Genomic DNA, 12,687 nt, shown 5'->3' with positions numbered 1-12,687 from the left:
TTGGGGGCAAACCCCATGTGACTGAATCTTCTAATCCTTTCCCTTTAAAGCATTCATCAGAGATAGGCGCATTGGATCAGGGCAGCAGGGCCAGGGGATATAACCCGGATGAAAAGCACCCCTCCCCTAAAAACTGGTGTAAGCCTCATTGTAGAATAAAGGCATGCTCAATAGCTGTACATGTTTTGTCCTTAGGGAATCTCATGGTAACTTCAGAAGCAGGGGTCAATTTCAAGTGGGGAGAAGGTTAAGTCTCTCCCAAACACCACTGCTCTAATGCAATCCAGCATGGCTGCTTTAAACACACACACACACACACACACACACACACACACACACACACAAGTCATGAGAGCCATTCATCAGTTGTCTGTATTGCATCTGGATGTGTCCTGAGGAGCTAACTGAGGTACATGAAATAACTTGCAACCCTTGGAAAGACAGGCCAAAATTATCTCCTAAAAGTTATCATTTTATGGCAAGGGCTAAGAAACTGTGGCCCAGACCCACTTAGTAAGTTAAGGCATTGAAGATAACTCTCAGCTGGTCCCTGTGTTTACTTGGTTCCCATGACAACTACAGCTCACAGATGGGGATGGTTTCTTAGCAACTGTCCTTGGCGACTTCTCATAGTTCCACCTCTTTGTCGACACTTCTAGACTTGGCAAGGATCTGCTTGATTCACCAGAACTACTTTGGCACCTCAGTTGAGATCATGGAAGAGGTGAGGCACACCTTTATGAGGAGGACTTAACTTCTGGGCACCCTCAGAGACAACAATAACCCCTCCCAGGCAGGCAGGCAGGGAGGCACACACTGTTCAGATGCCCTATGACCTACACAAAGAGTCTTGGGTATTTAAGCACCAGTCAATGCAGTGAGCCTTGCTGTTTTCTTGATACCAGTCCAGGCCACATGTGGCAGGCATGTGAGGCTGTCCTTGGCCACTTCTGGCAACTGATTTGGAGCCATATCTGGTTGGCCACACTGGGACATGCCTGGCACATATATAGCTCATTTATTCTAATAGTTGTGCTGTTCCCAGCCAGAGGTTTCGTGAAACTGGCCAGGCAATATCTCCAGCCTCAGGAGCCTAGTGGCTTGCTAAAGTGCCAGAAGGAGCTTGAGGAGGTTAGCCCCTTGCTCCAGCGCCAACCAGAGCCAAAGATGGCTAGTCCCTTGCTCCATTACATACACGAGCCTGAGGAGGTTAGCCCTGTGCTACGATACCTACAGCATCCTGAAGAGTTTGCTGCCTTGCACCACCAACTTCCGCAGCTTGAGGAAAAGGTTGATCCCTCAGTCCACCAGTCGAAAGAAGTTAGCCCTGTACTCCAGTATCTTCAACAGCTGGAGGAGATTGGTACTAACCTGCTCCAACGGGACAGCAGCCTCATGTCTTCCTGCCCAAGAAATGCCAGCAAAATGGAGGATGTGACTCAGGTGAAAAATAATGTGGGGGCTGGTCAGGCTCATCTAACACAAGTTTCTCAGGATCTTTATTGGGAACCAAGAATGGAATGGTGATTTGGAGAGAGGGAAAGGAGGGTTGGGATGTTCAAGGACCACAGCTGTCTCTTGCCACCTTCCGATGCCATCAGATTCCTGTAATATTCGGAATGTGGCAAGTACATACCTGAACGGAGAAGGAATCAGACCAGCCTCAGGATTGACTGGGAATAGAAGGGTTTTGCTCCAGGCCCAGAAAGCAGCATTGTGGGCCTTGCTACTCTTGGTGTTTATTGCTCTAGTAAAGCAGACAGCAAAATTAGGTGTCCAGAATCTGCGACAAGTTCAGTTGTGGAAGCCAAAGGTCAACAAAAATGGAGAGAGAGAAAGTCTGGTCTATGCAACCATTTAAAATGGGATGCATCTATTAAGCACCGAGACAAGGGATCTGCCAGTCCCAGAGGAAAACCAGGAGCTGGAGGGCCACAGCTAATTTTCATATCATATTGTCATTATTATGAAGGTAACACTAAAGGTGTTAAGGACTGCGGAGAGTTGTCTTGTGGCCAACTAAGGTGACTAAATACCTTCATATATGTGCAACAAATATACGTGAAACTCATAATCTCAAATCACAAATCAACAGGTATTATTAAACCTCCATTTCTATGTATAATATTTCATCTTTGTGCTTTCCCTCTCATGACATGTGTGGGGAAATCACTCCCTTTAAATATTTCGACCCCAAAACTAAGATACTTTCAAGAATGTATATAACTTGCTGTTAAAATGGAATACTCAGGATGAAACGGTTAAATCAGCCATGACTAAATGGGCACAAGATATAGGTCATAATATCATGTTTGCTGACTGGGAACAGATGTGGACCACCGGTATGAAATTCACGGCATGTAATGCCTTAAGAGAGAATATTATGAAAATGATCTACAGGTGGTACATGACACCAGTCAAGCTTGCAAAAATTTACCATTTGCCCGATAATAAATGTTGGAAATGTAAAGAGACTGAAGGTACATTCTTTCACCTTTGGTGGACGTGCCCAAAGATTAAGGCCTTCTGGGAGATGATTTATAATGAAATGAAAAAGGTATTTAAGTATACCTTCTTGAAGAAACCAGGGGCCTTTCTCCTGGGCATGGTCGGCCAATTGGTGCCAAAGAAGGATAGAACTTTATGTATGCAACAACCGCAGCAAGAATACTTATTGCAAAGTATTGGAAGACACAAGATCTACCCACCCTGGAAGAGTGGCAGATGAAGGTGATGGACTATATGGAATTAGCGGAAATGACTGGCGGAATCCGAGACCTGGGAGAAGAGTTGGTGGAAGAAGATTGGAAGAAATTTAAAGATTATACTCTGGTTTCTCTTCAGATCGTATAAATCTTTCGCCTTTTTTTTAGAAATTTAAAGATTATTTGCAGAAACACTGTAAAATTAATGAATGTTAAAATGATGTTGGACTGAAAATAAGTGGCACTAGCGACAAAAGTTAAAAAGAGTATGCAAAAATGAATTAAAAATTTGGTGAAATTATAGGGTTACAATATGTTAAGATTTAGAGTTAAGATAAATGAAAGAGGGTAAGGATTTGCTGATTTGAATATTTTAATGGGAATACAAAAAGGGGAGGTGTGAAGAAGTCAAAGAAATAAGTTAATGAGTTCAAAGTTATAAAAAATGGATTTGTTTTAACTTTTTATTTTCTATTTCTCTATTTTTCTTGTTTTTTGTATCTTGTATTTTTGTTTGAGAGTTTTTTCTGTTTCTTGTTTTACTATGCATTTTTGTATTTTTGATTTTGTAAAATTTTAATAAATATTACTTTAAAAAATAATAATAAATAAATATTTTGCTGCCCTCTTTGTTGCCTCACGCTTAAGAAATTTTTAAAGACAAGCCTTTTATCCAGTGTGTTCCAGTATTGCTGTACTATGTAATTTCTATTTCTTTCTATTCCTAGGTTAATAATTCTATTCTGTAATTTATTTATTTTTCCTTTCCAAATCTTTCTTCTTTCCTTTCAGTTTCCCTGTCTTTTTGTGACATTATTGTATTTTAGATTGTGATGCTGCGGACAAGGTCATAAATACATTTTGATCAGCAGCTAGCATATATATAAACACACCTGGAGAAGTGTGAAGAAGTTGTGTAGAAGTTGTCTTGCCTTTGTAATGGACTGGATGAGAGCCAAGAAACTGAAGATCAAGCCAGACTGAGGCACTGTTAGTGGGCGGTTCCCAAGAGCAGATGGATGGGAGGTTGCCTGCTCTTGATAGGGTTACACTCTGCTGTCACTTGAGGCTTAGGTGGCCTCAGTGGTGCGAAGTACCTTCCATCAGAACTGTGGAGTTGGAAGGGACCCGGAGGGTCATCTAGTTCAATCTCTCCTACAGTGCTTGAATTACAGCTAAAGAATACCTGACAGATTCTTGAGAATTTCTAAATTCAAATATTTCCTCTCTCTCTCTCTTTTTTCAAATTTAAAAATTGTCAAAGCAACCATGGCTGCATTCACATGGCAGTTTATTCCATTTCCCTGGTGTTCCCCTTAACTGTGAGTTTCCGCATTATATTTAAGCTTTCAGATGTAAAAGCCAATTCCCAAAATATAGCAGAATATAACACAAGGTTAGAGCACATCTCAATGTTATTTGCAAATGGATTATTACTGGAAGCAAATAGCATGGAAATGAGCAACAAAAACTATAAAATTAATACCAGATCAAGGAATGAAAAACAAGCTTGGCTCAATTTGCGTTTAAAGACAAACCTACCATATTTACGTTTCCCGTAACACTATATGAGCCAAAACACAGCCATCCTTCAAAAGTTGCACTTGTCTGAATTTTGTAGTGCAGTTCTCTGGCCAAGTAATGCGCAAAAAAATGCATACACTAGAGAGGCAAAAATGCATTATATTGGGGAAATTATTTGCATATACTGTATGTGTGCATGTATAAGGCAAAGCTACATATAAAAATGTGAATATTGGGAGAAATTTGCACTAGAATGCTGATGAATTTTTGTAAGGACTTTTTTAAAAAATTGAAAACTGATTTGGAAATGTGGAGAACTGAAAATAAGTCTGTAATATCAAATAATGGAGGCATACAATTTGGACAAAAAAGTTGGCTTTCAGGTGGAAAAATCAAAATTGGAAACAGAATTGTTAGATTCAAAAATTAAGAATTTGTCAAGAATGTATAACTTGCTGTTGAAATGGAACACTCAAGATGAAATGGTGAAATCTGATATGATTAAATGGGCACAAGATGTTGGACATAACATTATGATGGCTGACTGGGAACAGTTATGGACCACAGGTATGAAATTTACGGCATGTAATGCCCTAAGAGAAAACTTAATGAAAATGATTTATAGATGGTACATGACACCAGTCAAGCTTGCAAAAATTTACCATTTGCCCGATAATAAATGTTGGAAATGTAATGAGATTGAAGGTACATTCTTTCACCTTTGGTGGACATGCCCAAGGATTAAGACATTCTGGGAGATGATTTATAACGAAATGAAAAAGGTATTTAAATATACCTTCCTGAAGAAACCAGAGGCCTTTCTCCTGGGCATGGTTGGCCAATTGGTGCCAAAGAAGGATAGAATATTTTTTATGTATGCAACAACAGCGGCAAGAATACTCATTGTGAAGTATTGGAAGACACAAGATTTACCCACCCGGGAAGAATGGCAGATGAAGTTGATGGACTATATGGAACTGGCGGAAATGACTGACAGAATCCGAGACTAGGGAGAAGAGTCAGTGGAAGAAGATTGGAAAAAGTTTAAAGATTATTTACGGAAATATTGTAAAATTAATGAATGTTAGAAAAATGTTGGAATGAAGTTATATGGCTTTAGTAGAAATGCTATAAGGAATCAAGTATAAATAGATTAATAGATTAATAGAGTATTAAAAGAAAAAATAAGGTTAGAATGTGTTAAGATAATTATAGGATAGAAAACAGAGGAAGATGGAAAGGAATTGCTGAAACAATTAACAGAAGTGGAATACAAATAGGGAGGTGTGAGGAGGTCGCGGAAATAAGTGAATGAAAGATAAGATACTGAAATTATTTGATGTGTTTTTAAACTGTTTTTGTTTTGTTTTGTTAGTTTAATGTGTTAGTGTTATGTAGTGTTTTTGTATTGTATTGTATTGTTCTTCTTTTTGTAGTGTTTAAATTGTTGGAAAACTAATAAATATTATTATAAAAAAAGAAAATAAAATAAGTCTGTAAAAACAAAAAAGCAGAGGGAAATTCAAATTCATCGATCCCTAGCTCAAGCTCCCCTTAAAGGCAGAGCTACAGACACTGGCTAAGAAACTCTCAACCCCAAATTCTATCCACTTTCAAACCTGAAGCTTTGTACAGTGTATTATTATTTAATGTAATAACAAGACACAATGCCAATGTAATGAAGCAGATTATACACAGTCTATTATTTTCATAAGATATAATTATATTAGAGTTACATCCAATTTGTACATCCAATATGTACATCTGGAGACATCTACAGGACAGCAGATTAAGTGTAGCAATCAAGAGAATGAATTGAGTTGGATTTTTTGTTCTAGTGTCAATTTAGCCACGATTTCACCAAATCCACTTTCCCTCTCCATTTCCCCTTTGTGCTGGACAGATTATATATTACAGGCTGCTGCAAAGACTGCTGAGATAATCCACTCTTTACTTCTCTTTGGAACAGGTGCCCATGGACACGACGGCCTTCCCAATTCCTGCCGCCGCATACCATGAAACCAGAATGGCCGGTGGTCCAACAGGTAGAAGATACTTTGAAATCTTCTCTAATGCCTTATGCAAGCTATTATAGATACACTTGTTATACGGGCTTGGCTCACATCCTCCTGCATTGTGACACCTTGCCTAAGGAATTCTCTCCTCCTGGACCTAAATATGGCAGCCACGGGTCTGGGATTCCATTTCCAAGTTAAAACTTACCTATGTTTTCAGGCCTTTAGAGGACGATGCTTTGCTGATGCAAGATTCTAGGTCAGGTATGGGGAACCTTTGGCCTTAGAAATGTTGCTAGACTACAAGTTCCAGCACCCTTAACTGGCGCCGATGGGAACTGGAGTCCCACAACATCCAGAGGGCCAAAACTTATATGTCCTTGCTCTAGGTAATTTTTATTCTGCACTGCTCTCATGTTTTCCTTAACTGCTGCCAGAATTATTATTTGTCAGAATGGGGAGGGGGGTGAGAATACCATCCTTGAGAGAACGGATAACTAAAATCTGGAACATAGTCTACATGGTTAAGCTTACATATATGGTGTAAGAGCCAGAGAGGGCAGACAAGAAGATAGTGTGTTTATTGAGAAATGGAGTCTTTTAATAATGTACTAGAGTAATAAAGTACAGGATAATTATTCATTTATTATCTTCAACTGTGGTATGGAAATCACCCCCCTTTATGTTTAGTTCCAACAGATCTCTTTTTTATATATATTTTATATTTGTTATACTTTGTTGTGATTCGAGGACCCAATCCCCGCTTGGGGAATAAAGACACATGGACACAAGAAGAAAATGTGTGTGCAATGGCGGGGATGGCTGGCGCGGCCGTATTTGAGCAGCAAGCCACGCCCCCGCCGAGCTTCCCTATTATTGGGTGCCCAACCGGGGAGGGGTGTGGCACGCCAGCCCTGGAGTTGAAGCAGGGGGTGGAACGCTGGAGGAGGAGAGGCTTTGTTGGCAACCATCTGTCTTGGGAGACAATTGAGGAGTGCACCTTTGGGGGTGAAGTCAAACTGTTGGAAGATTTCAGCGCCTGCTGTGGCTGTAGAGACCAATATGAATTATAGAATTGTAGAACTGGAAAGGACCACAAGAGTCATGTAGTCCAACCCCCTGCAATGCAGGAGTCTTTCACCCAACGTGGGGTTTGAACACACAAACCCAAGATTAAGCCCACCCCCGCCGAGCCCTATGGGACCTGAGCATGCTGAATAGTCACAGAATGTGGAGTGTCAGCTGGGAAGGAAAACCGTAAAAATGGGGGAGGGTGGAACATAGCTGGTTGCCTGGCAACCAGAACAGAAGCACTTCTGTGAGAAGCTGAGGCTATGCTACAACATTTTGCTGTGGGTTATACTTTTCTTACTGTCTTCTAGAAGTGCCTGGATATGGAAACAAGGAACAGGCCACCTACAACTTGACTGGGGAACAGTCCAACAACAAAAGACCCCCCTCAAGGTGCTCCAGCAGGACCTCCTCAATGAACTCCAAGAACCCCGAGAACAGAACAGCTATGGACAAACCCCCAGTCCTGCCTGAGGCATCACCATCCACACAGCATATCCAAACCAGAAATCACAACAAACAGACCCTCAGGTCTAAAACTCCCTCTGCCCTCTGCATTCACACAGCTGCAGGGAGGAAAGACAGCCTGGACGGTACCACTTCCAAGGGAATAGGGAATCATCATCACCCAAAGGGGAAACCTGGAGGTTCCAGGCTGTCAGCTAAGTCTAGCCAAGAAGAAATGGAAGATGGCCACGGTAATTCAGACGAACTAACGGGTAGGCAATACCGGCCTATAGTGACCCGACTGCATGCATCTCCCCGAAAGAACGTAAAGGGCAGCTGTGAAGACATGAAGGAAGCCCACGATGTCATGAGTGCCAAAGAGTCATTAGCATCAAGTGGGCAAGATGTCAAAGCAGAGGGAAAGGCCCTCCAGGAGAAGAAAAACAGCCTAATAATACCTCCTAATATCAAGGCCAAGTTTGGCACATCTATGGTGGAGAAGCTGGTGTCTGAAGAGCAGGTAAAGAATGCAATGGTCTTGTCTTTGAAGAGGGTTAGCTAGGAATACCTAACACTTTTTTTAACTGGAAATATCTGTCAGCCTTTCTCAACCTGTGGGTCCCCAGATGTTGTTGAACTACAACTCCCATCACCCCTAGCTAGCAAGGCCAGAGCTCAGGGATGATGGGAGTTGTAGTCCAACAACATCTGGGGACCCACAGGCTGAGTAATACGTTGTATTAGCATTAGTAGCAGTAGTAGCAGTAATGCTACTCATTATACTTGTAACTCTCATATCAGCAGCTATAGTAAGTTTAGAATAGAGAAGTAAGCACCAATGCTATTTTTCTAGAAAAAGAGGTGTCAGAACTCACCGTGTCCCTTGTTCTCTTATAATAGCAATGGCACCCACCTGAGAGGTGCCAGAACTGAGTTCCAGCTGAAAAAAAGCCCTGAGAAGCACTATTAGTAACATGGTTATAAATTGGAATGCTACTAGTAGCATGGTAGCTATAAGCAGCAATGCAAAATATATAAAGCTGCCATTCAGTAAACAATTATCCAGGAGTAAGAAGCATTGGCCATAGGGCTTACTTCTTGAATTGACATGAATACGGTTGTGCTGTAAAGGAATTATTCTAGTGATGGTATAACGCATGATATTATTTCAGCCATTAACCAATAAATTAGAAAACAGAAGATGGTTACGCAGTGACAATTTTAGCTTTGGAAAACCTCTGTCCCTACTTCTTAAAAGATACAAGGGTTGATGCCATAGATCAGGGGGCATATTGATTAATCCACAGAGTAATCTGTCAAAGTGACAAATGCATCACCTGTGACTCATCATTTAGGAAAAAATGACTGTGCTTTATTGAGATTTCATTTTTATGAAGGGAAAAAATCATGACATGAAGGTGATAAGACAATAGCTGACCCTGATTAATCTTCTACTTAATATGGAAAGGGGTTCAGGATATGGGCAATTCATAAAAAATATGTATGGGTGGTAACCTTAGTTCTAGCCAAGTTTATACCTGATTAGAGGACTCACTCTGAGTGGGGAAAGTTCTACCAGTAGCTGGTGGAGCCAATACCTCAGAACCTTAGGTGGAATTTGACTCCATCGTCTTGTATTTTCCAGGCACGTCGTGCTCTCTGTGAGGCTGGGCTGATCCAGGGGCAGAAGCGCCTCAGTGACTGGCCATATAAGACTCTAGAGAATCCTATGGCATCGTCACCTTATGCTGATTATTATGAACTAGGATACAACTTGAGGTCCAACATTTTCCAAGGTAAAGGAGCATCCCAGGTCTACCTGCACACTGCCTGTTCTAACACCAGTTATGGCATTTACTGATTTTGGATTGCTGAGTTCACAGATCTCCCACAATTGACACCACTTTTACATGCTACTTATGAGCAGCGAAAATAGAACAGATCTTTTGCGGGGTCAGTTTCTTTAGAAAAGTCTTTGTGTGCATGTGCGTGAAATAGGAAAGATATTAGGAGAAGGCACAGCAAGAACATAGAAGACTTGGAGGGAGGAAGACTTGGAAGCAGGCAGGGAGAGAAACCCAACCTACCTAGTAATGTCTCTCTTGTGCCTTTAACAGAACTCTGATATGCAGAGACCAGCCAGCAAAGCTTTATGGTATGGTAGATAAATATTATCACTCGCTAATCACTGCAGATTAAGGGCTATTAAGGCACAGCTAAAGGGACCTATTCCAAAGTTCTCACAACACTATCACACAACTACAACCCAACCCAACCAACCTTTGACAGAGGAAAACTCCAGGCTGTTTCTCACATTCTTGGACAAATCCAGTCAGTAACTTCCATCACTTTGAGGTTTTTGTTTTTATGTAAGGTTGCCCATTTTCCTATTGTCTCCATTACCTACTACCTTTGATCAGCAAATTGCAGGTGATTGTATTATCACCAAAATGGGGAAAACTGCTAAAAGCACAAGAAGAGTTCAAGTCAGGCTTTCCCCACACTCTGCTTTCTGGACAGTTCAGGCTACCAAATCCATCCTACTCGGGCAAGGCATGTGTGGCTAAAATCCCTTGGGAACCTCTTTCTGTATAAACATGGGACTGTTGATTCAGGACAGCTCTCACAATCTGAGGTACCCAAGTCATACAACTACTTTGTTGTCTCCTGTAGGGGCCAGCTCCCCCTAGCCTATGATCCAGCTCCTAGATGACTCTGGTCCAAGTGGCGTAAGAGTTCTGCGAATCTCCTTTCTTGCAGGAGGACCACTGGAAAGCAGAAGCCTGATGAAGGATTCCTATACCCCAGATGTAATAAAGAGGGCAGTTCGGGACCCCAAACATTGGCATGGAAGAAAAACTGATGATCTAGGTGAGAATCCCTAGGGTTTTAAGGAAAAGATGGCTGAGAAACAAAGGACTTGCCTCAGGCGTCTCCCATCAGATCTGCAATATGGGGGATAATAGTGCCAGCCTGTTTTACAGGGTTCTTGTGAGGATTACAGAGATTATGCTAGTGGAGCACTTAGAAAAAGAGCTATATATAAATACCTAAAGTATTATTATAATCTAAATATTTGGATTCCCCCCAGTTGACAGCTTGCAAATCACACATTGCAAGACTGAGCACATATTCTAGGAATCTTTTGGCATCTTGTTCTCATTACTGTCGGTGATAAAGGTTCTGCCACTTTGGGCATGTCTGTGGCTAGTTAGCATCGTAGTGTCCATACCCACATTACACACAGAGGGGAGGGGAGAGAAGCAGAGAAAGCTTGCTCATACTGTACATCAGCTGCACACAGACACCTCAGCCTTTCCATGCCCTCATGAGCTCTTGCCTTTACTGGCCCTTTTCCAGCCCCTCCCAAAGATAGCCCTTTAATCCTGGTGCCTGCTAAAAGGTACAAGATATGTACATGCAAACTGTGTGTATTTCTCAACAGGGAGGTGGTTCCAGAAAAATGCGCTAAACCTTAACCTTCAAAAAGCTTTGGAACAAAAATACGGGGACAAGAACAAAGGCGGCAAATCCTAAGAAGGCATAGAAGAGGGATGAAGACCTTCTGGAAAAATATCTGGCTCTCCCTAGCAGTGGAATAAACCTCCATCTAGCCTCTATTTTTGATGTGCTCTGCATATGGATAAAGCAGAAGGTTGGGTTATCTGACTGGCCTGGGAATAGTCAGCCTGGCCTGATTGTGTATCTTTAATAGTCACTTGAAATGAGCTGGTGCAGCTTTTCAAAGAATGGAACAAAGCACGATCCCCCAACATCTCCACAGGGTGCTGGGAAAAGACCTGAAACTCTGGAGTGCTGCCAACACCGATTAGTGTTGAGTCTACGCTGCAAACAATACTAAGCTAAATGGACCAATTGTCCAACTAGGTATGAGGCAGCTTCCTATGGGTCCATTTCAAACAGTGGCAAACATAAATTAGGAAAGTGAATAGAGTTTTGCAGAAATACAGTAAGGAGGGATATGGAATACCTTACTGTGTATTGGGACATGGGTGGTGCTGTGGGTTAAACCACAGAGCCTAGGGCTTGCTGATCAGAAGGTCGGCGGTCCGAATCCCCACAACAGGGTGAGCTCCCATTGTTCAGTCTCTGCTCCTGCCAACCTAGCAGTTCGAAAGCACGTCAAAGTGCAAGTAGATAAATAGGTACTGCTCCGGCGAGAAGGTAAACAGCATTTCTGTGTGCTGCTCTGGTTCTCCAGAAGTGGCTTTGTCATGCTGACCACATGATCCGGAAGCTGTATGCCGGCTCCCTCGGCCAATAAAGCTAGATGAGCGCTGCAACCCCAGAGTCGTCCACCACTGGACCTAATGGTCAGGGGTCCCTTTACCTTTGCTGTGTATAGTGGGGAGAGCTACCAGAGAAGTATTGATGCAAGGAGACAGAATAGGTATGAAAATGTCTCCTTCCCCTGTTCTGCAGATAAAATGTACTAAGCCAATTGCATTCCTATAGTCATATAACTTTTACCGCATCCATCTATCAGCTGTGAAACACTTGTGTCTCTCTACCCTAAAATTTGTGAGCAATACTATCATGTTCTGTGGGGCATTGGGGAGGTCTTTGGGTTCCTCATCCATCACCTTGAATGAATAAAGAGTGCCCTAAGGACATTACCGGTGCTTCTCTGGGCTAGCAGGATGCAGGGGAAGTTTTATGGGCAACCATGCATAACTCCTGATGAATCTGGGCGCTACAGAATCCCATTCAACAAACATGCCATTAAGCCAATGACTAAGCTGTCTTTCTTGGACTAGTCAGCTCAAGAATTATACTTCAGAAGGAGGACAGGTTTTCATAATACTGGAAGCAAGCTTGTAAGGCTTCCATTTCCTTGCAGATATCTTGCTTCCTAGTACTCTTAACAGAGTAAACACACACACACACACACGGGAACACAGAGC

The 12,687-nt window shown here is 42.0% G+C and overlaps 1 protein-coding gene across 4 annotated transcripts; it reads left to right on the top strand.

Annotated features, from left to right (window-relative positions):
* The first annotated feature begins 579 nt into the window (after positions 1–579).
* CIMIP4 (ciliary microtubule inner protein 4) lies at positions 580–11,382 on the top strand. 4 transcript variants are annotated; one of them, XM_081878404.1, is made up of 6 exons: positions 580–724; positions 6,199–6,274; positions 7,630–8,282; positions 9,408–9,558; positions 10,523–10,633; positions 11,208–11,382. In XM_081878404.1, exons 1-6 carry the CDS (start codon positions 716–718, stop codon positions 11,297–11,299), a joined length of 1,092 nt encoding a protein of 363 aa, XP_081734530.1. In that variant the 5' UTR covers positions 580–715; the 3' UTR covers positions 11,300–11,382. The 4 variants fall into 4 exon arrangements, with proteins under 4 accessions (XP_081734530.1, XP_081734529.1, XP_081734528.1 ...); XM_081878403.1 differs by having other exon boundaries at positions 581–724; positions 7,627–8,282; XM_081878402.1 differs by lacking the exon at positions 580–724 and adding an exon at positions 732–1,443.
* The last annotated feature ends 1,305 nt before the right edge of the window (positions 11,383–12,687 follow it).

The sequence above is a fragment of the Podarcis erhardii genome (genome assembly GCF_964252035.2).
Source record: "Podarcis erhardii genome assembly, chromosome: 10".
Taxonomy (NCBI): Eukaryota; Metazoa; Chordata; class Lepidosauria; order Squamata; family Lacertidae; genus Podarcis; species Podarcis erhardii.
Note: the sequence above shows the minus strand (reverse complement) of the source record. Positions and strands in the feature narration are given on the sequence as shown.